The sequence below is a fragment of the Ursus americanus genome, chromosome 3 (assembly GCF_024610735.1).
Source record: "Ursus americanus isolate L20-20 chromosome 3, mUrsAme1.1.p, whole genome shotgun sequence".
Classification (NCBI taxonomy): Eukaryota; Metazoa; Chordata; class Mammalia; order Carnivora; family Ursidae; genus Ursus; species Ursus americanus.
In genome coordinates, this window is record NC_142129.1 from 7677329 (window position 1) to 7704497 (window position 27169).

At 43.3% G+C, this 27169-nt stretch overlaps 1 protein-coding gene across 2 annotated transcripts in view; it reads right to left on the reverse strand.

Moving 5' to 3' along the window:
* Positions 1 to 5881: 5881 nt before the first annotated feature.
* The window catches only part of CNTNAP2 (contactin associated protein 2), a 1871860-nt gene continuing 1850572 nt past the window's right edge, over positions 5882 to 27169 (reverse strand). For both annotated transcript variants that reach the window (XM_045792416.2, XM_087860735.1), the window contains 2 exons: positions 14796 to 14876; positions 5882 to 11134 (listed from right to left, as the gene is read on the reverse strand). In XM_045792416.2, coding sequence (XP_045648372.2) covers positions 10935 to 11134; positions 14796 to 14876 — 281 coding nt within the window. In that variant the 3' untranslated portion in view covers positions 5882 to 10934. The remainder of the gene's footprint in view (positions 11135 to 14795; positions 14877 to 27169) is intronic.

Genomic DNA, 27169 nt, shown 5'->3' on the forward strand with positions numbered 1-27169 from the left:
AAATTGTTGGGTTCCCCCTTAGTAGGATTAGATGAGTGGTAGCCTCACTTAGATAACTCGCCTACAATATCCCCTCCCAGCCTTCTGAGAGCCGGTGTCATAGGCTGGTTTGCCGGGGGGCACCTGTTCGGAGCTTCTGCTGGGATTATGTCTGGAGCGCGTTGGCACAGCAACCCACGTGTGTGGGCCACATGACCCCATGCCTGCAATTCGTTCCTTGCCCTCAATCGTTTCAGAGAATAGCCATTGTCTCGAGGAGAATGAACATTTCCCCTGAAATTAATCACGTAATGAGGTATTGGCGTCAAGGCAAGTAACTTGATTCAGAATAAATTCAGCTATCTGCTTTGCTCTATTTGCCAGTTTCATGTTTTTAAGAGGATTCACGTTGACTCATTTTTCTTCCCCATATGTCCTGGCCTTGTATTTTGTAACACCAGACGGGGATACTAATTAAACTTTAGAGTTTGCTCCCGCAGTGCTGAAACGGAGATGGGTAATGTAATGACAGGTCTGGCGGTTATCAATATATCTGCTGCACTTGTCATGATTGAAAGGGAATGCCATGGTTACTGCTCGGAATAAAAGCGAATGAGCTCTGTAAACTTAATTTAGAGGAGTTATAACTTGATCATCCGGAAATATATTCCCGAAGCTTCTTGTATTTTTGACGAAGGCCCGGGCACGCTTCTAGCAAGATCTGTGATTTAAGGAACGTTTTCTTTACAATGAGGTAAACCGGGCCACCTGCCCCCTGGCCCAGCTTCAGGAACGTCACCAGCAGGAGGGTCGTGCTGGTCCCACTGGGCACTGGGTAAAGGTAATTATTTCACATTTAGTGCCCGTTCTTCCATCCATGAGTCAGAAGTCCAGCTACGGGCAAAGTCACCTGTGGGTCAGTGCAGACTCAGAATGGTTTATGGGAAATCACACACGGGAGAAATGAGGCATCATCTTCTTTACATCCCTGTGAAGCCGTTGGTATGTCTTAACCTGCAGAGCGGGAGGAGAGAGGCAGATCCTCTTCCCTTTGGTTTCTTCCAGTTCTAGAATACTGGGAACACTACTGCATTTATTTTATTGACTTATATTAGAGAAAGACAGGCGGGGAGGGGAAGGACAGAGGGAGAGGGAGAGCAGCAGACTCCCTGCGGAGTGTGGAGCCCCGCACAGGGCTCGATCTCAGGACCCTGAGCTCATGACCAGAGCCAAAATCGAGTTGGAGGCTTCACTAACTGAGCATTTAAAGAACAGAATGCTCTGCTGTCAACTCTCCTTGCGTATTGCCTTTGTTCATATACTAATATTTATTTACTGAATTACTGTAGTCGCTGTTACATTTCCTGCCATACATCTATGCATTGGTCCTTTGTGGTTCTTGCTTTGATTACACTCCCCTGCAACAAGACTCCTGTTCTGTCTCGCCGCCCCCCCCAACGTCCTTACAGTCTGAGAGTGAAGTCGGTACTCCTCAGAATATGGTATCTTATCATCATCCGTCCATACAAAGTCCCTCTTGTTTTGTTTTACTTTATTTTCCATCCCATCCCCACTCCTGTTTCTTTTCCCCCCACAGGTAATGACTATAATATTTTTTTATATGTGTAACATATTTTATAGAAGGTTCTATATTTTCATATATGTATCCTTAGTTATTCCTGTACCCTTTCAAAATGTTTTGTTGTTCTGTGTGTAGGTTTTTCATGTTAATAAAGTCTATCGTTTTGTGAATCTCATTTTATTTCTTACACTTTTCACTCTGTACTGTATTTTTTAAGATATAAGACTTGAGATTGCTGTACATGTAGCTGGTCTGTTACTTCTACTGGCTACGTGGTCCTACCACAGCACACTCACCTCATCTCACATAACAGATTTTCTAGGGACAGACACTTGGGGTGCCTGCAACTCTTGGCCACCACAGACACTCCTACAAATGTCCTTACACATGTCCCTTTATGGACCTTTGCAAGAATTTCTCTAGGGTGGGTTACAATGCATTAAAAATATATTTTTTAAGGTTTTTATTTATTTATTTGAGAGAGAGAGAGCAAGAGCACATGTGAGAGCGCCTGAACAGGGTCAGAGGGAGAAGCAGACTCCCCACTGAGCAGGGAGCCCGATGCAGGACTCGATCCCAGGACCCTGGGGTCACGACCTCAGCCGAAGGCAGATGCTTAACCGACTGAGCCGCCCAGGTGCCCCTCATTAAAAACAGTTTTCAGAAACCTACATTAAGGGAGAGCTTACTACGTCAGCACTGTTCCCAGCGTTCCATACTCACTGCCTAATCCTTACGGTCATGTGCTAAATTTTCTTCTTATTCCCATTTTACAGATGATGGAGCAACACAGATCAAGAAGCTAAGTGGTGGTGCTGATTTTGAAACGTGGACTCTTTTTTTTTTTTTAAAGATTTTATTTATTTATTCGACAGAGATAGAGACAGCCAGCGAGAGAGGGAGCACAAGCAGGGGGAGTGGGAGAGGAAGAAGCAGGCTCATAGCAGAGGAGCCTGATGCGGGACTCGATCCCATAACGCCGGGATCACGCCCTGAGCCGAAGGCAGACGCTTAACGACTGCGCCACCCAGGCGCCCCTGAAACGTGGACTCTTGACCACTCTGCACGCTCCCTTCACATCCCTACCACACGCTCATCACCGAGATGGACATCTTCAAGTGTGACTTTGAGGGATGAATTTGAGAATGTGGGGGCCGCGCCTGAGCGGCCATCCCACAGCTGACAGCCTGGCGTGGGTCCCCCTGCTCCTGCCCCGCAAGCAACCTCTGTAATCAGCCCCTACACGGCTTTCTTCAGTTTTACTTCTGTGGCATTTCCAGGTGCAGAGGGAGGAAGCCAGTCGCCTACGTGGTTGGTTTTCCATCTTGTCAAGGAGCCCGTTGCTCCTTGCTTCAGACCGTTAAGAGCTGGGCTGAACTTCAGACTCTCTATTGATATAACTGGAAGGATAAGATCAAACGATTTCCCCCTTGACTCACACACACGAATGTTCCACATGATTCTGCCTTCTCCCTTGTGGTGCCTTAGTGGAACCTTCAGTGATGCTTGGTTTTATGGGTCAACCTGGCCTGGCTCTGATGCCCAGGTGGTTGATCACGCACTGGTCTGCATGTCGCTGTGAGGGTATTCTGCGTATGTGATTAACAACCGCAGTCAGCTGACTGTTAAGTAAAGGAGATTACCCTCCACAGTGTGGGTGGGCCTCACCCAATCAGCTGAAGGCCTTAAGGGCAAAAACTGAGGATCCCTGAAGAAGGAATCCTACCTCAAGGCTGTAGCAGAGGAGGCCTGCCTGGGATTCCAACTAGCCAGTCTGCCCTGTGGATTTTGGATTTGTCAGCCACAATCACAGCAGCCAATTCTTGTAAATAAATCTCTCTCTTGCTCCTATTGATTCTGTTTCTCTAGAGAACCTTGACACATACACTCTATGAAAACCTTCAGGCTGCTGTTTTTGAGTCTGTCCTGTTCAGAATTTGGTCAGAACCAATGGCCACATATTGGGTGGTGTCTTCTTCCTCCCTCCTTCCAGACACATTGACTCTCTGTGGCTAAGTTCCAAGCTCACTGTGACCTCAGGGCCTCTGCGCCAGTTGTTCCTTCATCTAGAATGAGGCCCCCTGCCCCTTCAGTTCTCAGCTTCACTGTCCCCTCAGTGGAGAAGTCCCTCCTCACCACCAGTTGGAACCATCCAGCCAGTCATGCTGTGACATCACCCTATTAAAATGAATTAAAATGAATCCCCTGCCTCAAAGCTATCTTTTGTTCCCTATTATTTATTTGCTTATTACCTTTCTCCTCCCACCAGAACCTAAGTTTCCTGAGAGCAGGGATGTGTCTGTCTCATTCTCCAGTGAATCCTTAGCATCTGGAATAGTGCCAAGTGCATAGGAAGTACTTCACGAACATTTAGTAGATGAGTTGATTCCAGAATCTTGATTTCCCTTTAGAATCCATGTGGAGAGGTCATTATTGAAATAATTTCAGTTAGTTTTGGAAGATAATCATATGTTGTTGGGTTGTTTTTTGTTTTGTTTTTTGCCTGTAATCATTCTTACTAGCTATGCTATAAAGTGGTTTTTTCCGGATTTGTCCTAAATGTGCCTTCCTCCTGGCTTCCGAGGTTGTTCCTCATCCTGGGACCCTGGCTCTCAGCGGGTAACCTCCCATTTACTCTGTGTCATTCATGACTGAGAAGCCTGTCCTTATGTCCCATTTCAGCTCTCATCTTCCCAGACTTAAGCATTTTATCTCCCAAATTTCTATTTGAGAACACAAAATAACTTCATTATTTTTGTCATCTTGGCCTTTTTCACATCTGTTATATCAAAACTGAAATTTCAGAATTGTGAATTTCTGGTGGTTTTTTTTTTTTTTTTTTTTTTTTAGAAGAATGACTAACTTTCTCATGCTTCAGTTCAGGGGACTTAAAAAAAGTGTTGTTTTCATTTCTTTGGTGAAGACTTGGCATCCGTGTTCATTTACTTACCTTGTCCTGAGTGATTTTACTTACCACACACCCAGCAGATGAATTAAGATGAATGGAAAGACCACGGAAATGGGATCTGAAAAGAAAGGTTGTGTTCTCTTTCTCGTCCTCTGTAGGCATGCTGGGTGTGTTTGTGGAGGTGGGGCGGGTTGCTGGCAGAGAGGGACCGTCAGGCACAAGGATTCATTGAAGCTCAGGCTTCACTGAAGTCATGGTTTTTGAGTGACCAAGGACAAGTGAGCACGAGCTAAAGATTACTCATACCACTCGCTGCAAGAGTTAGCTTTCCGCGTAGGTTCACACAAACCCTTTCTCCACAAGATAACACAATTATTTCCTCTTCTCTATGTCTTGGTAAGCCCATCATGCCATGTCATCATGGACAAAGAGTACAATCTCCTCCTGCGATTCTCCCTTTGGCCTTCTCTGCTTCTCTATCCCCCGCTCATTGAGTAGATCCTGCCTTGTGCCGGAGGGTCACTGTGCTCACGGAAATTACCGATCTCCACACCCATGTGGCTTACGGTAGGTGGCACCAGGAGTGGAGGTGAGCACACTGTGGCTCACACGTTCTTGGTGGAGAGGTCAAGGCCTAAAATGCCTGCTCACCCTTTCAACATTTGCTGTGAACTTTCATAAGTGCTGGCTCTCTTTACTCAAGGGACTTGATGACATTTCCCTCCACCTGTTGGGTCACAGTCGTAAAGCAGGATCATTACCAAGAACCTCATGGCATAACTTTCTGGAAGACTGGAGGGTCGATTCTGTAAGACTGGCCTTGGGAATTGCTAAAAAACAGAGAGGCTGGGCTTTTAACTGGACCTCACGCTTATTTGGTGTACATTTAAATGCTTCACTGAGAATTGATTAAAAGCAAATGGTTTCCCAATGTTAGCTGAACAGCAGCAAGTGGGAGTGATAACTTAGGACCACGGCTTTTAATGCACGTGCATTTAGAAAAGACGCGAGCCTCCAGACACGTTGTAAACTTCTGTTGTTTGATTGGCCTGAATCCATTTGTCCAGTAGCCAGTGTTACTCCCTCATTCCAAACAAGGCTCAGAATGTATTCTGGACATCACTTAACTCTAACCACATTTTATCAAGCTCTGTGTAAATTAATCCAAAACACGAAGCCAATATCCATTATGCTACTTTAAGAAAACCAGGGAGGTTGGGGGGTGGTGGCCAGAAAAGGTTAATCATGAAGCCATCTGCCGAAGACCCCTCTGTGAGGAGCGACTGCATCTCTGCAACTTTGGGGAAGATTATATTCCCAACAGATGTATATTTCAGTGTTTGGAATTTTCTTTGCTGAAGGTTGAAAATTGCTTCTAAGAGAATCATGTGGAACAAAACACAAAGGATCGCTTTTTAGGATAATTAAAACTATTTTGGATTTTTTATTTATCAATCTGGTTTCTAATATAATTTCAGTTAAATGAAAGACATTCACAAAGAATATTAGGCATACATACACAGTTTCCTTCTTCCATTCTATGTTACATGCTGTTGCTTTTAGAGAGTGAACTTTTGTGTCATTTCACAGGGTGGAGTCCTAATCGACTTTACAGAAAGAGTACTTAGCCCAGCTTTCCGTGACCCTGACCTCCGCAGTCACCATGCTCACTGAAAAAATCGTAAAAACCCAACCGAACTTAGAATCAGTAACATCCGAATGGTTTCTTGGCCTGTTTGAGGGGATGTCTTCATAGCCACGTTAGAACCCAGCAGTTGCTATTTAAAATAAACCGAGCCTTGGAAACATTGCAGACTATCTTCGTAAAGCCTCTCTGGAAGCACATTTTCATCGGGGAAGTGAACTTGTAAATGCGTGTTGGATAGGAGTTCCCGTGTACTCAGTTATCTTTACTACCTTCTGCCAGTCTTCGCTCCACGGAGACAATCAACTTTTTAATATGGTTTCCCTATTTCATTGACAATGGGTTTTACATACCACCAGTATCCAGAAAATACTGCTGTGGAAGAAATCTAGTCTACAGTCACCAACATTATCGTGCAGGGTATGTGTGGCGTAGGGACGGTGCCACTAGGCTACGCAAAATAATTGTATTTGTTTCTCGTGTTGTCTTATGTGTGAGCCAGCCCGGCGGCTCCGGTGGCGTGTGTAAGCTGTCAGTCATATCTGGGTGGAAACTTGGGACTTTGTGCACAGGAAGTTCTGATTTCTCTGGCCTTTGGCTGTCGCATCTCCCAGGGTTGACAGGTTAGTTCTCGGGCATCTCCTGGATTAATAATTGAACAGTTGTACAGCAATTGCGTCCTATATATGCACACTCCCGGATGTGGCCATGTTGTTTCTTCAGTGGGACTAAGAACCACAGGCCAGAAAGTAAGTCTTCAAGTAGGCTCCGTTGACTTGGGCCTTTATATGTGGGGGTCAAAGTCTCCTGCCGTCAAGAAGCAATGGCACCTCACAATTTGTGTTATTGAGTCGGCAAAACAACTGTATCTTCAATACAGGGCACAGAGGGACCGAGGTTCAGTGGCTTGACCAAGGTCATGTAGCAAGTCAGGGAGAGAGAAAGGGTTAGGACTCTTATCAGCAGATTCTCAGGGTTCACCGTCACCAAGATATCGCTTTAAACATGGCGCCCATTGGTTTTAGCCCAAGTCAGCTAGACATGCTGTTTGTTTCTCCTCTGTTTCAGGATGAGTTTGTTCTACTGTCCCTAGTAATGTGGGGCCTATTTTGGCTGGCTAACTGGAATTCAGTGTAATAACTGCTGCCTCTCTTTTTGAAAACCGGTTGACAGGATGATGAAAAGGAAACAATATTAAGAGTCTTAAATCAGGTGCTTACCATTTGGAGGCACAAAGGTACCATTAAAAGGTTTACACCATACAAGAAAGGAAGGGAGAAAAAGAGCAAAGGGGACGATTGAAAAGGATCCTGTTACAGAAGGAAATAAAAGTTTCTTCTGGACAAACACTGACACTGCATTTTCATATCCGGTAGCTACTTTGTCTGTAGGTTCTTCCTATGGTTTGTCTTGGTGCCCAGCTTTCTGCTGGCTTCTGGGGGCTGCTCCACAGACATTCAGCAATAACCTAAGATCTCCTCTTTGGCTCATGCCAATTGTTTTTCCTGTGCCTCTGAATCCCTGCTCCTGTTAGTAAAGGATGCTTGTTTAGCAAACACAGGCCAGTAGGAAATTGTCCAACTAAGGCACTCCGAACCCTTGTTTCTAGCTTCTTAATAAAAACTTCCACAGAACAAGTATCTCTCTCTCTCTCTCTTTTTTTTTTTTTTTTTTTTTTTTGAGCAGTTGGTTGGAAGTCACAAGGGGAAACATAGCCTTCTGGATTAAGAAGGTTCAGAGCAGAACTTGAAATATAATTTCTTACCTCCTGAGCTAGTTTCCTTGGGCGCTGGGGAACACGTTATTTTGAGAGCTGAGAATGGCACTGATCTTGCTTTCAAAGCCCTGCTCCCACCTTCCCAAAACCTAGATGCTTTACACACAGAGGATGCCTCCTGCACCAACCACGCTTGGTCAGCCACCAGCTTCTCCTGAAACTTTACAGAAGCCTCTTGTTTCTAAAAATTTTTCTTTTTTGGTTTCTGTTTAGTCTGTTCTTATTATTTAAAGAGGCTACCACCAGCCTCTTTGGACTCGATTGATCATGTCCTTGGATAGAAGAGCTCAAGATTGTGTGGGCTATGATTGACAAATCTTGCTTTGGGTCACAATGTCATGGCGGTCCAGGCTGCACTGTGTTGAGCTTTCAAGGGAAGGAGCTGGAAAAAAGAGATGCTTCCTTATCTTCACATACATTATTTACCATTTAGAATGTACTGGATGTGGCCTTCACAGAGACACTTAGGACTTCTGGTGAAGAGCGCAGTTCCAAAGAGAAGCCGAGGACTTCCAGCACTCACTGGGCACTTAACTTAGTTACTTAATACCTTACCCACCTTTTGGTGTCTTATCTGCTGGCCAGACTGTAACCCCCTAAAGGGCAGGGACTGTGTCCTACGTCAGTCTTAATGAGGGTGACACGGGAGACCCACTGATCCCTCTAGTCGTTCCAGTGCCCTGGGCTTGCAAATTTGGTGAGAGTAGTGTTGGGTTTTATTTTTCACCTTTTGTGGCAGGAAAATGGGGAGAAGAGAGCGAACAGAAAGGGTGAGAACATTTTAGTGTCAGGGGCTATTTTTCCTCATTTTGACCCCTTAATCATTTTGGGAAGAAAGGGAAAGTGCAGAGACAATGCATAAAGATTAAAGCTCTCATGGGAAATGCATGAAGTAATCAATTCCATCTGGCATTACTGGTTAACTGTAAAAGTAATTCCTATAAAATAGGTTTGAAAAATCAGAAACATTCCTACTAAACATAATGCTTAAAATTTGCTTCTGTAATTTGACAATACATGGAAGAACCCTTCATGGTAGTCATCTTGGTTAAATAAATAGCCTTTGTTTTGAAAATGTCATTCGTAAACGTTATATTGTTCAGCTGTTTAGTCATACCACATACTTTTCATTTAACAATGTGTATTATGGAATAATGATCAAGACCTTTTTAAGTTAAGGGTGTTCATGATCGTGGCTGAGGTCAGCAACTGTAAAAGGGGATTCCCTTCAGTTCTGTTACCTTGAATTAACTGGTTCAGTGTCTCCTTTGGAATGTGTCTCACGTACTGGTACAACATGCCATTGGCAACTCTAGATAATATTTTTCATCACCCAAGAAGCTGAGATCCTCCAACAAGTTAGGCATACCGAGAATTTTGAAAAATATGTATACATAAACCTAACAAACTAGAATTTCCATATCATTGAGGCACACTGTCAGAAAAATAGCAACAATACCTTTTTGACCTCATCTTACCCCCTTCCAGGAGAAGAAGGAAAAAAGGGATCCTTTTTAATTCCTCAAAATGTTGGAGTCTGAAAAAAAATTTTAAAAGTACTTATTAAGAGCCTGAACTATAATGATCATAAATGGTAGTCATTCTAGAAATAACTTCCGTGTAACTTTTACAAATAAATAAATAAAATTATTTTTTGGATGCTCCAATAGGAGATTTGTCCCATTTGTTCACACACAAAGTATCATTTTTAAATAAAATCAAGGAGCTAATGGTCAAGATTCCCGATCAGACTGAGGTGTGGCCAGCTACGTGCGTCCACTCTCTGAGAAGCAACAATCAGTTCTCAGGTTTGTGATGAACCTGAGGCTGAGATATTCTGTCAAAGTCGTGCCTGCGTCCAGTGTGCCGTGTGTTTATTCAGGATGGGACAGTAACACACGGAGATGACGTAAAGTACGGCAGTGTTTTCCATACGATTCCGAGTAAAGCAATACTGGCAGCAAGCATAACTTGGCTTTATTGTGGTATGTCCATTCAGAGGACCTGGTCTACTAGGATTTTGTCACAGGGGCTTCAAAACTAGAGATTTAAAGCAAATTAAGAAGAGCAACCTAATTTATGCATTCACTAGAGAGCGTCCATACTCTTGCTACAACTATAAAAGAAACAGAGTAAACAAATCATAACATCTGGCTCTAATTCCCCACTGAGGTGCTCCCCCCACATACAATGTGACCGAACATGTTGCAGGTAAAGCAGAGGAGAAACCTTTTGTAACAGCTGATCACCGCTGGATTCTAGCTGACAGTCACAGGGAGTGAACAGGTCTAGGACTACACACAAGGAACAGTATTAGCCTGTAGAATCTGATGAAAGAGCAAACCAACAATCCCAGTATAAAATGACTTCCCCTGGTTCTTAATGCTTCTCTCCGTTGTGCTGGTTCTGTTGTCACGCAGCAGGGGCCCACGTGCTCTCTTCCTTCAACTGCTTCAGGCGGGAACTCTCAGAGAACCGGCACCGACTGAGGGCTCTTTAAGAAGTGGCAAATAATAGCTTCTCTTCTTCCCTTCCTTCCCTTTTCCAATTTACAGGACACCAAAAGAAATACTGTATGAACACGAACTATTACTAAGATAGCCCATTAAAAATTGACTATATGCAAAAGGAAGAGAATGCTGGAGGCCGTGTGCATCAGCTTTTCTCAAGAAAAAATATCCACATTCTAAGGGCTCTTAAAAATGTAGAAAACTTGCCCTGTTACCATGGGTTTTTAGAACACCTCTAAACACACACAAAATAAGACGGTATTACCTACAAATTTCAACCATTTCTTAAACTCTAAAAGCATTTTTTATGTTATTTTGAGTTGATATAGAAGGGGAAACTCAGCTATAAAGAAATATTAAAAAGTATTTTTTTTGTGTGGCGATTCATCTCCAGAATTTTCTGTTGCTTGCCTCCCCCAACTTGTGCTGATATTTTAAGGATGTGCTCAAGAGTATGAAGTAGGGTGCTTTTGTCCCTTTCCCTCCTCCCTAGTAACTCGCCCCTCCCTCTCCCACAGCCAACTAGCCACCCCTCAGATGAGCCATTCCTTTTTGCTCTCGTCAATGGTCTCTGTGAAATTGGGGTCGTTGTTCATGATGGCAGCATCGGCGCTCTCTGCTGACTCTGCTCCCTTTGCCTCGTTGGTGTGGTAGGTGCCCTTGTGGCGGAACATGTAGCGGATGAGGAAGACCAAGGTGCAGAGAATGGTGAAAATCACCACAGCGATGACGCCTGGGGGAGACAGGAGAAGCACCGGCGATTAAACAGCCCTTGTATCCATCCCAACACTCCCTTCCCCACGGCCCCCGGCTTCTCTCAAACACCACCCTCCCCCATACAAAACACAACACTCCAAACAACAGCAACAGGAATGGACAGGACTGAAAGGAAATGAGAGCAATTCACAGTGACATTTGGAAATTTCGGTGCTCTTCTCTTAGGAATTGATAGACAATTAGACAAGGAGGAAATACTGCTCAACCTGTTGTAGGAGCCCAGCATTATCCTGATACCAAGACCAGACAAATATATCACAAGAAAACAAAACTACAGAGCAATAGTCCTCTTCTATAAAATCAAAGCAAATCTAGCCATCAGGGGAAAGAATATATTGTGATGAAGTGGTGTTACTTCCAGGAATGCAAGATCGGTTTAACATTAAAAAAATAAAGCGATGTAATTTGCCACATTGAAGAAATACAGGAGAAAAGGCACAGAGCAAGCTTCGACCTCCATTCATTATAAAGCGTCTCAGAAACTACCAGTAGGAGGGAACTTTCTCAGCCTGATAAAGGGCATCTATGAGAAACCCACAGCTAATACCTTACTCAATACTAAAAGAATAAACAGATTTTCTCTAAAATAGGGAACAATGGAAGAATGTCAGCTCTCTCAGTATACTGGAAGCCCCGAGCCAGTGCAATAAAACGAATAAAAAAGAAATAAAAAAATGCAGATTGGGAAGAAGTAAAAATTTTCTTTATTCTCAGGTGACATGATTATCTGTAGAAAATCCTAAGAAATATGTAAAAAAAAAAAAAGCTTCTAGAACTAACAGTAAATTTAGCAAGGTCACAGGATACAAAGTCAATATACAAAAATCAATTGTGTTTTTATATACTAGCAAGAAATACTTGGAAAAACATTAAAAGTAATAAAGTAATAAGAATTTTAAAAAGTAATAAAATGATACCATTTATAATAAAACAACCTGAACACAGCTGTTCGAGGCTGTGTACTCAAGGCCATCAGACCTCACTGACAGAAATTAGAGATGTCAATAAATGGGTGGAGAGACCATGTTTAAGAACTGAAGTACTAAATATTGTTTAGATATCCATTTACAGATCTAATGCAATCCCACCAAAAATCACAGCAAACTTTTTTTTTTGGTAGAAATCTACAAGTTGATTCTAAATTTTATATAACAATGCAAAGATCCAAAATAGCCAACATAATTTTGAAAAACAAAAAAGAAGTAACTGCAGGATGTATGTTGCCATCTTAAGGCTAAATATAAAGGTAAAACAATAAAACAAACATGATATTGGGTAAAGAAAGATATTGAGATATATATCTATAGATATAAATATATAGATATAGATATATATCTCAACAACAGTAGGGTGCTTTTGTCCCTTTCCCTCCTCCCTAGTAATATATATATATATATATTATATATACTAAAATATATATATCTTACTCCCTAGATTAATTATATATATATGTAATATATCAACAAAACAGGATGCAGCTCAGAAAACAGACATACACATACATCGTTTATTGAATTTAGGCAAAAATGCCAAGGAAATTAAATTTGGAAAATATAGTCTTTTCAACAAACAGTCTTGGAATAACTAGATATTCGTTTGGAAAATAATGGCTTTGACCTTTATAGCACACTATGTACCAACTCAAAGTGATTATTACTAAGAGAAACCAAAGCTATAAAAGTTCTAGAAGAAAACACTGGAAAAAATCTTCACAACCTTGAACAGGCATGTTTTTAAAGACAGAACTTTAAAAAATCACAAACTATAAAAAGATGTGAAAAATTGGGCTTTATCAAAATTTTACTGTCTTGCTTTTCAAAAAATACCACTTAAGAAAATGAAAAGGCATGTCACAGACTGGAAGAAAATATTCACAATACAGATGTCTGACAAAGGACTTAAACTATCTAGAATATAAACAACTGTTATAACTCCAAAGAAGAAGTCAAACAATCCAGTTAAAAGATGGCGAAGGAGTTTTACACAGACGCTTCACAAAAGATTTACAAATGGCAATAAGCACATGAAAACATGCTCAAAATGATTGGTCATCAGATAACCGAACAGTAAAACCACAGTGAGGTACCACTACTCACCCACTAGTGTGGCTAAAATCAAGAAGACTGAAAATACCAAGTATTAATAAGATTGTGGAGCAAACCTAACCTCCCAGACATTAATTATGGGAATGTAAAGTGGTTCAACCATTTTTGGAAAACTGGATAGCAATTTCTTATAAAGTTTAATATCCACTTTCTATAACACCCAGTAATTGTACTCCTAGGAATTACTAAAGAGAAATGAAAACTTATGTTCACATAAGACTTCAACAAGAATAGTCATAGCAGTTTTATTCAAAATAGCTCCAATCTGGAAACAAACCAAACAGCAACAGGTGAGTAGATAAAATGAATGCGATAAAACGAATGATAATACATTCGTACAATAGAATACAGCTTAACAATAAAGAACAGACTATCGATACGTGCAACAATGTGGACAGATCTCAAAAACACTCTGTTGAGCCAAAGAAGTAAGGCACCACAGATGACGTACTATATGATTCCATTTGTACGAAATTCTACAGGAGGTAAAAAGTAATCTACATGACAAAAAACAAATCAGAGGTTGCCTTGGTTGGGACCGGGGCGGGGGAAAGGGTGGACACAAAGCGCTTTCTGCGGATGGCAATGTTCTCTATCTTGATTGTGGTGGTGGTTATGGATGGGTGTGCGTGTTTGTCTCAAGCGTGTTTGAGACATTTGAGTAAGTGCGTGTTTGTTTCATTTGAGTAAGTGCATATTACACTTCAATAAAGTTGATCTTAAAAAAGCAAAAATCAGTGAGGATAGAGACCTTGATAAGATTACACCAGAACTCTGGACAATGTGATTTAAGCAGCATTCTGAATGTATTCTAGTTTAATAGTCACATATATTTCTTACAGGCATCTACTATCTCCATGTGGAAAGGAAACCTACTGGCTAAGCCAGGATGATTGGCTGGGTTTAAAATCCTTGATATGTTTACAATATTAGCTATACTGGGACATGCAGGAAACATCCTTATGAACTAAGACAAAAGGCGCAGGCGGAGAAGAAGGCAGTGGGCAACAGGGCTGTCAGTGCTGACCCAGATAGGACAGACTGTGTTAGGAGAGTTCAATCCTTCTGCAGCTGTCCATGGTGAGAAAGGAGGCTAGAATACTTCACATACACTGGCTTATTAATTTTCTGATGAGTTTTATTAAGACAACTCAAACCAGACTGGCATAGTCCTTCCCACTTTTGTAGTAAGTTATCCTGGGCCATCTGGGAGGGGAGGGAATCAGAATGGAAAAGAGCGGTGGGATACGGACATCCTGGCTACTGCACGACGTCCCACCTGCCTGGTCAGGTGCTGGCTAGCTCAGCACCCCTCCTTTATTTACAGGGCAGCATTAAAAAGTAGCCAGGTGTCTCCACATCCATATGCTACAATCTTAAATCATATTTAAATAGCAAAATGAATCAAGTAAAAATTTACATGACTTTTTTTTAACAACTATGATTTTATTGAAAATTATTACTTTCCACAGGTGAGCAGCTACGTGAAAGCCTGTTCTAAACATCACCCACCTCCAATGATAGCCGAGTTTCTGTTGACTCCATTTCTTATAGCTTGGCCTTGTCCTGGGTTATATGGAAAATCAGCACTGGCTGCAGAGGAAGACATGAGAAAGTCAAGAGTAAGAGTCAAGGATATATCAAACCCCCAAATTCAATGTGTACTTCTTTTTCTTTCTTTTTCTTTCTTTTCTTTTTTTTTTTTTTAATAGGCTCCATGCCCAACATGGGGCTTGAACTCACAACCCTTAGACCAAGAGTCGGACGCTCTACCGACTGAGCCAGCCAGGCGCCCCGGTGCATATTTCTTCATACACTTCCTGTTTGCGCAGATGAGATGTCGGTTTCAGACAGACCCATCTTGTTATTGTTTCCACAAGATCACAGCACCTCTGCCCCGGGCTTGGCTGTTCTCCCTGACACGAGGCCCAGAGAAGCACCATAAATCCTTTGGAGGAATATTAGAGAATCTCAGAACGATCGGAGCTGGAAAAATGGATAGCAATTACGTATGAGGAGACTTTTTCTTATGTTTGGCTGAAATCTGCCTCCTATTCACTTTTATCCCATTCACAACTGGTCACACTGATTATTTTCGTAGAGCTTTTAATAGCTTCTAGCATTAGCTTACAAAGTAACCGTTTCTTTAAACTAATACTTTACATGGCTCTAATAAAACATAGTATGTGTCAGGAATTGGTAAGGCGGTAAAATTTCCTAAGAGTTGAGAATATAAACTGCCTAATGAAATTTGTCTCTTTCCCTATTGTAAAAAAAAAAAAAAAAAAAAAAAAAGAACCAGTGGTATTCAATTTCAATCTTCTCTAAGATACGTTTCAAGGACACACAGGGCAAATAGATCCTGAAGTCTTTCTATAGGTCAGCAGAATATCTATCATTATCCATACCAGCCAATTCAGCTTCGAAGTGGACTTCACATTCGCTGAACTTCTGCTCGAGAGGCTAAGGTTTAAGGCAAATATTCCAACAGAAGCAGCTTCTCCTTCAGCAGACTACCTAGTGTAGTCAGAGCCCTGGCTACCGGACGGCATCAATGAGATATTTAAAAAAAATTAAAGTAGTTGTTTGGCATAATTCAATGTGTACACACTGAGGAAACAGGCTTATGTTATGATTCAAGGAGAATCTCACTGAGGACTCAGGTTTTCCAAGGCTCATCCTCGAGCTCTATACTTCTGAGGATTCCCAGGATAATGATGAAAAGTAGGTCAAGGGGCGCCTGCGTGGCTCGGTGGGTTAAGTGTCTGCCTTCTGCTCAGGTCAAGATCCCAGGGTCCTGGGATGGAGCCCCGCGTCAGGCTCCCCGCTCAGCAGGGAGTTTGCCTCTTTCTCTCCCGCTCACCCTGCTTCGGCTCTCTCTGTCAAACAAATAACTAAAATTAAAAACAAAACAAAACAAAACAAAAAAAACAAAAGAAAAGTAGGTAGAGCCTTCCTTCTTCTTTTCCCTAGCAAATAGGGCAACCAAAAAAAGAGAGATTTCAGATTCTACCAGCAAATGCTATTTAACCCTTTCTCTCTTCAAGTTGATATTCTTACTTCAGACCAGGAAGATTATTCTTTCCTGGATGCATCATATTTCAAATCAGCTTGGCCATCAGTGCTACTCAGATCTGTCGGTTTGATTAAAACACAGATACTAAGAAAGCCCAAGGATGCTTGTAAGCGGCTCAGCTGGGATTGGAAATCCGGCAGGATTAATTCCAAAGTCAACCGTCTTCCCCATCTGGCCTTTTGAGGGCTGGGAAGAGACAGCCAGGTGAGGAAGTCCCAGCGTTCAGACATATTAGCTTGGGCAGGACTATGGGAGGAGGAATCTTTTTAGGGGATGTGGGAGAAAAATCTGGTTTGTCTTGGATGTACTGAGTTTGAGGTGCTTACGGGACACTCAGATGGAGAGATCTGCTGGACGTTTGCTGTTTTACAAGTGGCTCCTGTTTCTCACCTCCTTTCGATAAACACAGAAATCTCTCCACCACTTTTAAATAATATGACCCTTCAAAATATATGAAGCATGGAGACAAAAAATTACAGTGACAATTTTGTTACTATTCTATTGTGTGATATTCATGATACTATGAAACTGTTTGCTTTTCTGCTTCCTGCAGTGTGGATGGTAGAAAGTAGCACAGTTTCTCTCTGCTTCAAAACACACTTTATGGTTTTACGTCCTCGCCACAAAACTGCAGAGAAACACAGATGTCTAGAGATACGGATATGCCTCTGTGGTTCCCCTGAAGTTCCCCTGAAGTACTAAACAAACAGTAGTGGAAGGTGTGGGGATGACCCAAGATGACCTGAGAAGAACAACAAGACTTAGAAGAGAACATTTAAAAATATCCCAGGATTGCCTTTGGTTTCAAATCCAAACTCCTTGGCAGGGGGAGGGAGGCCTCCTTTGAGCTGAATTTCTCTCCTGCTTCTTCCCTGCCAGGACCACTGTTCCATTCCTGATGCTTCAGGTCGACGTGTCCTTGCTCATCCATGTGGCCTTCTCACATCCACCTTGCCTCTCCTCTCTGTGTCCACCAAGTCTCACCTCTTTCCTAAAACTATCCTCGGCCACGTGTCTGGCACTCTTGTCAAGGGTGATCAGTCTGAATTCTCATCCCCCTTACATGGTAGGCTTCCTCGTACAGGCAGGTGCCAGTCCTAATTATGTGTGTGGTCCCAAGGACACGTAGTGTAGACGAGAAGCAAGAGCTAAGGAGATGTTTGTTAAAATCAGTCCATTCAGAGCTATGTATGCAAATGTTTCTGTAGCCTCCTCTAATAATCAAGTCTCCGGTGCAGGTCTAATTTTGGAAGTCAGCTACCTAAGCTCGACTCAACCCTTACAGCAAGGCAGCAGCTTATTCTCCCAATAAAGGAAATGAGCACATTGACTACGGAAAGGCACCAGTGGTTCCTGTGTCCACTAGTCTTTGGCGATTATCAGAAATGACTAGTGGGAAACCCTCAGGTGCAAGAGGACTCCTTACAGAATTCAACGGGCAGGGCTCTGGTTCTTGCGTGAGCACCCCTATTTTCATGGCTTTATTTATAACTTAAGCCTGGTTGTCCTAGTGTGTGTGAGTCCTTCCCGCTTGAGGCAGATCTGTTTTATTCTGGCAAGCACAGCAATTGCTATTTTGATAGATATATTTGAAATGATTTCACGGCAACTGTGAAGGGTCCCGACATCCTCTGGGAAATGCACATTGGGAAACATGGAAACCAAGAGGCGTGAGTGAGACCAGAGCACAAAGCTCACGACGACACGTGCGCCATTCTGCTCCGTCCCACGCCCGGCCTGCTCCGAGAGCTGAGCCATTCCAGGGGTGCGGCAGTATCAAGGAACCTATAATTTGGGAAATGTCATGAGTAGGTCTAAACAGACTGGCTGGTTCAGTTGGTAGAGCACGTGACTCTTGATCTTGGGGTCATGAATTTGAGTCCCATGTTGGGCACGGAGTCTACTTCAAAAAAACAAAACAAAACAAAACAAAACAAAACAAAAATCAGACTCTAGATATTAACAGTCTCAAGACCAGACTTGAATCAAATAGGCAAAGATTATATTCAATACAATTTCTCCTGGATTTCCGAATAATAGAACGTGACGATAACCTCTGAAAGCATGGCACTACGTCAGCTCTGATTCAGTGTCTCACAGAAACGTGTATATTTTTGCTTACTTCCCTTGCTCATGTCCTCTTGTCTGTCTGGCCACCCCCATTCTACTGACCATGCACAGACCAGGTCTCCTTTGCACACCTAGAGATTAGTTCTCCTCCCCTTTCCTGCCCAGTGTAGGAGGGGCAGAACATGTTGCTGGAAGAATCGATGATGAGCGATTCTTCACCCACACACGTGCTTGTTGAAGAGTCTGGCTGAGGTTTCAGAGCCCTATGTGCACTCCTACTGCCCTTCTCACCCAGAGAAGGAAAACAGATCATAGGCCCCAAACATATTCAGACACGGGTCAGATTCACCCTCGACACACGGACACTGTCTTTGCCACATGAGAAGCGATCTGAGAGCTCAGTACTGGGGCATTTTCCCTCTTCCTCCATCTTCAGGTTGAAAGCAAGGAAGGAAATAGCAAACACACTTTTAAGAGCAGGCCTGGGGGGTGTTGCTCCCCATAATTATACATATACAGTAAAGTGATCAGATCTTAGAACTGGGTGAGTAAAAATATGCTTTCCTCCCCCCAAAAGAATAGAAAGCATGAATGCTTTATTCTGGTTCCAAAGGCGTTTTGCCCTTCCCTTTGCTGCATTCTTGGAGGGATTTACCAGGAAAGCAAAAGACAGGGTGACCTGCACCTCTTATTCTGAGTGCTGTGCAGCAGTGAGGGGGGGTGCCCTTTCCTTGCAGCAGAGATGAACGGGGCTCCTGAGTGCCGGGGGGCAAATTCTGAACCCCACCTGCCAGGAGGCGAGGGACGTCACACAAGGCCCCCAGTCATAAGGTAGGTTGTTTCTGTGTGATGAGTAGTAAACCTCTGAGTTCTAGGATTATAAAATTACTCATCATTTGGGTGACTCCTCACATTAGGGCCCAGAAGAGCAAGCCGTGGGTAGAATCAACCCGGAAGCGTTTTCCTTCCATTGTGGAGCATGACACGTAAATGTACATGAAATTCAAATTTCAGGAGCAAGCTATTTAGGGAATGTAACAGCACTTCCTACAAGTCAGGCGCTGCCTAAGTCCTTTTCACGTATTAACTCAATTCATCCCCATATGGAACCTCGAGATCCTGGCATATTCAGCCCATTTGGGAAGGCTGAAAGCTTGTCTGAGGTCCCGTGACCAGTAAGCCAGTAGAGCTGGGACACTGGCTCCAGAAACCACTTGTGAAACACTAAGCTGAACTGTTTCTGATATGAAAATAAACACGGTAAGGGCAGGACTAGGAGAAGTGGTTCCCCATCACCGTACATGGTCAACACTGGTTCTAGCAAATCATCAACACGACTGCGTGGGTTTAAGGCAACGAACTCATTTAGCCCAGTTATTTTCACTGTGGTTGGCGGCCTGCCTGGGGAAGCCAAGGTTAATATAAAAGCTTCTGACTGCACTTGTCTGGCTTCGAAAGCTGAGCATGAGGGACATTTTATCTGACAAAGGATAATTCCACATAGTGACGGGACCGGCCGAACAATGCAGTCACCTCTGCCTCCACACTGTAGGAGAACTGAAGACCGGTACTCCCTTGGTTCTAGATCGGAGTCCCTCATGGGCCCAAACAGCACAGAGACAGTGGTTATTACCATCATGGGACACTTGTGAAATCATGAATAGTGCAAATTGTATTTTAAAACATCACTGTCAGAATCTAATGGTTGATCGCATTTATAGAATGTGAGAAATTACCCGAGGATGTGTCCAAGCAGGTGCTGAAGTACAAATACATGATTTAAAAGACAGTTGTAAGAACAGAATATTAAAGAGAGATTTGAGTTCTTTAGCCTCAAATTTCTTACTTGTCCCGTTGAGCAGGCAGGGAGAGGATGGAGTAGTGAAGCTTTTTTTTTTTTTTTTTTTCACTACACGAGATAAATAGTTACGGTTCTTATTTACTAAGTTTCAAAATATGTAAAATTGTAGACTTTGGGCTCAGAAACCAATTGCAAATAAAACACACATTTAAATGCATATAAAAATAAATCGAGATTATCTACCATAAAACCCCCCAAATGAAAGGCACTAAAAGCTTCAGGTTGTCATATATCAGGGACAAAAAAATTAGATAGTAGCTGACATCTCCTAGAGAAAATATCGCCATGGAAACCACTTGAGCTTCAGCATCTAAAGTGATAATTTGAGATACTTGAACAAAACTGCTGCTATTAGTTATAATTTAATTTAGATTGCCACATGATTTTTGCAGTGGGGGCTGGGCCGGATGATGTATATGTGTCTTTGTTCCTCCCAGTGTCTTTGTTTCATTTCGCTTTATTCTCTCTTCTAATCTGAGCTCGATGGCAGAAAATTTTATTTTTTCAAATAATTTGTTTTAGCCATTCACTACTGACTGATATTTTAGAAACATAAGAACACAAATGGTGGCCGACTAAGATGGTGAAGATATAAGGGGATGTTGTTTTATTTTCAGAGAGGCTATGGCTGATCACGTTCTCAGGAGGGAGAGATTTCTCAAGCCCACCAGGTTTTTATCCAGGCAAACAGAGTGTGGCACATATCCACACAAGCCTCAGTCTTGTGTTTATACCTCTACACTCTTCCGTTTTTGCAGAAAGATAGCCAGCCACGATTTCAATTTCAACTGGGGAAGAGAGTAGGGATTTTGGCTTCTGACTTGAGAAGTTAAACAAGCCTTCCATTTCCAGCTTCTTAAAGGAGGGAGCGAGTGGCAGCTGCTTGCCCGGGTGTCAGAGATCCAGTGACCAAAAGAGGTTCCTTAGGTGACAATACACAGAATAGAGGACCTGGTCATCATCTGCTGTATGTCTGATTGTTTAAATAATGCTAACTCCTACACAAAAGAACTGAATGGGCTATTGATTACATTAGATTCCCTCCTTTCATTTTTTTCTTTTTCTTTTTTTTTTAGGCCAACTCTGAATTGTCTCAGTTGCCTTTTAGCAAGAAAGATTTGCCCATATTCCCAGACTAGGCTGACACCGCATTCTTTTGTCTGATAAACTATAAATAGGTATTTGAACTGGAAATAGCTTGTTACTGATAGAAGCTCAGACTTTGTAGTCCATGAAATAAACATGGGTAAGACACATGGTACCCATTCTCACTTGGACAAAGGTGTCTTGTTACCGCTCAGGCGGGCAAACTGTTTCTTCTTCCATGTTAGTTACAATTGTTTCTGAGTCAGCTGTCAAAGCCGTTGCTGGATGATGTCCTGGGCACTACCAGATCAGAGGCCGTGATGGCTTTCACAGATTGGATCCCTCATCATCTCTCTACCGTGGAAGAGGCTAAATCCCATGCCGTGTTCAGAGTCCTGCAGCGGGGAGGTGCCGGACACCTAAGCGTGTGCCCTTTGGATTCACTGAAGCTGCTTCCCATGCATCTTACTGTAGCTCTCAAGCCGAGCCTTGCAAGCCTAGATCAGGGAGCCCCAGAGTGAGGGCTGGGGAGCCCGGTGGTGTGGTGCTCCCTTCATGACGAGGGCTGCCACACCCCTGTCTGCCGAGGTGAGCAATCACTGCCTTCCTCTGCCACGGGGCGTAAACAAATCCATGCTGATATCAGGGATGCAGAAGCCCCAGATCTGGGGCAATATGATTGATTTAACCCCCTTAGGGAGGGATGACAGGGTTTCCACTCCAGACTCAGCGGCAGCAGGATCCCCCACACCCCTTCCGGGGCTGGCACTTCCAACTTCGTTGGAACCTGCATTTTCACAGCATCCCGGGTGGTGTGTAGGCACCCTAAGGGCACATCAGAATGCAATATAGGAGACGCTTAACTCTAGGGGACAAACTGAGGGTTGCTGGAGGGGAGATGAGCAGGGGATGGGGTAACTGGGTGACGGGCATTAAGGAGCGCACATGATGTGATGAGCACAGGGTGTTATATGCAACTGACCAATCACTGAATTCTACCCCTCAAAGTAATAATACACTATATGTTAATTAAATTGAATTTAAATTAAAAAAAATTTTTAAAAGACTGACGTACAAGGAAGAAGAAAAAGTTTAGACAGCCCCCAGTGACACAGTGCAACTGAGTTGTCTGGGGTGGGGCCTCGGAATCTGCATTTCTACAGGCTGCTTGACTATAAACCCCACCTGGAGTGGCAGAGCTTGAACAGAGACCTTTGGTGGTTCGTATCTCCGGCTCTTATTATGCCTTGACTTTAATGTGGTGTCTGAGAGGGAACTGAAAGAATTCCTTCCGAGAAACTTTGGTTTTGCTTGTTTTTGGTTTTTTGGCTGAACCACTTGTGTGTTTTCAATGAGTTGCAAGACAAACACCCCCTGTTCCATTTCCTTTAGTCCTGTTCCTTTCAGTGTTGCGAAAGGCACCGTAGGGACTCCACTTTAAGTTCTGAGTTTGATTCTTTGATATTTTGAATGCGGGGGGGAGGGAGAGTCTATCGCTAGCCAATATTAACAGCAGTCTCAAAAAAATAGCTAAGGAGTTAAATGGTTATCTAAGGCATGTCCTTGGAGACCTTTCTGGGTTAAAAAAAAAATAACACAATCGATCCTTTAAAGCAAGTGTATGGGTGGGGGGAAATATTGTGATATTGGCACCTAGGTTCTTGATGGAACATTTGCATTTGAAAGCACACAAGGAGAGAAAAACAGACATATTTTCCAAAATGCTGGGTTGTTGATTTTTCTGGAATTGATTTGTTTTTTGAAAGAATTCTGATCTCCTTGCTGCTGGCTCTTGCATGGGTAGAGGCTGGGACAGGAGGCAGCCAGCTCAGGGTGGAAGGCCCGCAGCCACAGAGGAACGTGGTGTGACCAACATTCCAAAGCTCCAGGCGACTATCACTGGATGAAATGCTGGGTCATGGTTACAGACTCATTTACCAAGCCCGGTGAACACACCCGTAGGTATGCAGGCGTCTCAGCTAATACTATTTGTGGTTAATTATTGGCAAAGCAGTATTAACAAGAACTGGTTGTCTGCTGAAGAGTGGAAATAGTCTCAGTTTCCAGGGACAGGGTGGCTGAGAACACGAGGATGGGAAGATACCAGTCGTGGTGAACAAGCCCCAAACGTGTCTTTTACAGACATTTCGCGAAGGATTCACCTTTCCTCTCGGACAGTGGTCGCAGTGGCACCGCTCAGAAGACCAACACCTCCAGAAGGCCCTGAAGCTCTTGTCTCCAGACTTCTGCTGAGAAACATATCCATGAGGCATCAAGCAAATATCAGTGAAGGTTTTGGACTTCCGGAATTGGGGAAAATACTTCCTCATCACCTGAAATCTACCCCAGACACGAGTTTCATCATTTGTGAGAATATTTAGGCCCACTGAATCATTTGAGGAATCAGGCAAGGATGAACGTATCCTTTGACTCCCCCTTTATGGAAATTTCTAGTAAATTCAAAGGCTGTAATTTGACTGTGGGCAGCTCTTTCGGAAACCGCTGGCTACTGCTGATCTGCTTTTGTCATCGTTGTATGTCTTTGGAGGTAGTACAGTGAATAATAAAATGCATTTTAAAAAACATTTAATCTGCTGTAACATCTATATCTCGGCTTGCAGAAAAGGCGGTCTTCTGCTTCAGCTGATGAATACGCCTTGCTCTCTAGGCACTGGCTCTGTCAATAACCACATGGTTTGGCCTTTGTAGGAGGTCTGTGTTGTACCCGCTATCTCATCAAAATGTAAAATGCACCCTTTTTATCCCTAAGAGTTCAGAAGCCAGTATGCAGAGAAGGAGGGTTTCTGAGAACACAGTGGTATACACCAGACCACAGCCTGCTGACTGGGTCTGCCTCCACTGTGTGGTCTGCTAGAAGGGGGGGAGAGCGCAAACCGAAAAGTGCTTTTAAAAATTAATTCTGCACAGACTTTAAGTCTTTTATCAATGCCCAGTTGGGATCTTGCTTTTGAAATACTCTTTTCAGCTGCATTAGCACCAGTGAAAATTCATAATCCCAATCCCAAGACAATGCCTTTTCTTTCAAGAAGGCTGACCTCATAAAACTGAATATACAACTCTCATGCTAGATATTTCTGCTGTCTTTTGAACCGCTCTCTTCTCGAATTAACCTCGGATCTCAGAAGACAACTGTCTTTGCTTGTTGACAGGTGGAATGACTAAGGGTCATCAAAGAGAACCTTGTACAATAAATTAAAGCTTCCCAGTGTCTTCCACAAATAGATTTCTCCCCAGTGCTGGCTCACATCATTATCGAGACGTGATAAACTTCCCGTACAAGCCATGTGGTTCTGACACAGCTCTCCTCATTCATGTCAACAGACTGTGAAAAAATACTTAATTGGCTCTAGCCGTCTTGGGGATGACTTAGTCCATATCGGAAAAGAGAAAGCGGGAAGAAAAAGAAAGGGAAGGTGTACTGAGTAGCAGGGATTTCACCTCTAGAGACAGATCATGATTTCAGACTTCTGCATTATGTTGAAGGGCTGACAGGAGGCAGGAACACAACTCTGAATGAGAACTGGAATTCTTTTACATTTGAATTTCAAATTTCTTTTGAGAGGAAGGAAAAGTGGGAAATGCACTGAATCTGGAGTGAGTATACCTGAATCTCAGACCCGATAATGCTAGTCTCTGTATAGTTTTGAGCGAGGTGCTTTAAACACGGGGGCACTTGGCTCAGTCTCGCCTGCGCGGTAAGACTCTCTCGGGGGCGGGAAGCAGGCATCGGAGTTTTAGAAAGCTCCCCGCTGATGCCGATGTGCCCCCAGACCCGAGCTAGTCACTGCCGCAGCTGCTCAGGGGGTCACCGAGGGAATGAATGCATTTATTTTGAGTCGATTTTTCTTATCTTTAAAAGGTAGCTAATAATGTCCAAACATACCACACAGGCGCACCGCCAGCAGAAAACAAAACCGGCGTCGACAGCATTTTCGCCGTTAAAGTCACTCACAAATCTAAGCCATCGTTTCTGTCTTTATCCACCCCAGGTTTCTAAAAGTTAAAATTCCCAAGTAATTTCTTGAAAACCACTTTAGCTTTTCCAAGGGGGACATTTCAGAGCAACCCGTCTCCCTCTCTGTGTTTAAAATAATTGCAACCACATCAACATCGATTTTTATGTACATTTACATTTTAACATAAAGTTGATTTTACTTTTTTTCCCCAAAGCCTTCTGGGATTGCTCTCAGGTGGAAACTCAGCAGCAGAATCAAGAATCCCCCTGGGTCTCTAGACATTTCTGAGTAGTCTGTGCAGAGCCTGGGGAATCAACCAAAGATCTTTTCAAATGAGAAAAACAACTTATCACCTATTTGTTACTGGGGTTTAGAGTGACTTTTTTTTTCTGAAAAGCGGATGGCGTTGGGTCCAACACTTCATCTAGATAGTGATCACCTAGGGATTCTGACAACAGTCTTTCCGAGTGACAAGTCAGTAAAGGAAGTAACGCCAGATTCATGTGGAAGATGCTACACTCCCCCTGAACGGCTCCAAGGGGTATGGACGGATGTTCCCAGACAGAGCGCAGTAGGAAGCGTCAGACAGGGGTCTGATGGAGCCAAGGTCAGGCTCAAACATCCCTGGACAACACTGAGCTCAAACCTGCTTCACTTTCATGGGCTTCTCGTAACATTTCTATGACACAAGAAGGAGGCAAAAATGGACAGTGGGACCTGCTGGAGTCAGTGGTTCTGCTGTCAACAGGGAAGTCACCATAGCAACGTGCCCAGTGTTCCCCTGCCCTCCCCAGCCCCACGTGACAGGCTAGGAGGAGGAGAGGTTGGCCAGGCACAGACCTAGGGGAGCCGGGCTCTAAGGACGGGGCCAGGTGCTGTAGTGTCGGAGGGCGCAGAGCACAGAGAGAAGACCAACAGAATCCTAACCTCCTTGGCTTTCAAATCTACTGTGAGGGACAAAGGGCGAGAAGGGGAGAGGAAAATTGGACTGAAACAGAATCCCACAGGAGGGAGGAAAGAAGGGCTGACACGTGGTCCCAAAGCTGGATGTTTGAGCCCCTTCTGATTTTTCCACAGTGGAGTTCAAGGGAGTTAGATAGTCTTGGTTAGGAAAGAATGGAATCCTTGGGCAGCACTCTCCCCTCCACCTGTCAGACACAGGAGCCACTAGGGAGCCAGCAGGGGTGTGGAGGGGCTGGAGTGTAGGGGTGGGGCTGACAGGGGGTGGCAACCGGCTGCCTTGCACCATAGCCACTTACGTCCCTAATTCTCAATCCCTGGCCCCCACTGCTTTGCAAAATGCAAGCCTGCCAGATCTGTTCTTTCAGTGACATGGGGGTGGGAAGGGGGTGGGGAGGTGCTGTAGCAAGTCAGGTGATCTCCAGAGGCTTTTCAGGTGCTTAGATAAAAGCATTTATGCCAAGACATTGCCTCTGGGAGATGAGGTCACAGAAGTGAGTCTTGGGCTCAGAGCTCAGATTTGTTAACTTTGGTTCACATGCCTCTGTAAGGGGATGTCACACACACACCAACAATGAAAATGAGAGCATTAAACATTCAAATCACAAAGTTAAAGAGCAGTGAATACACATGTAAAGAAATCAAGATAAAAGCAACTGGTAAGAGAAAGCAGAAACATGATAGAACAAATCCAGAGCTGGTTCTTTAAAAAAAAAAAAAACAAACACAAACCCCAAGTTAGATAATCTGATCAATAAGAAAAGGGGGGGGGGGGAAACCTAAACCTAGTATAAAATATTTGAAGGAGGAATTTTCTGGAGAATGGAAATTAATTATAAAAACTTATTTTGTTCAA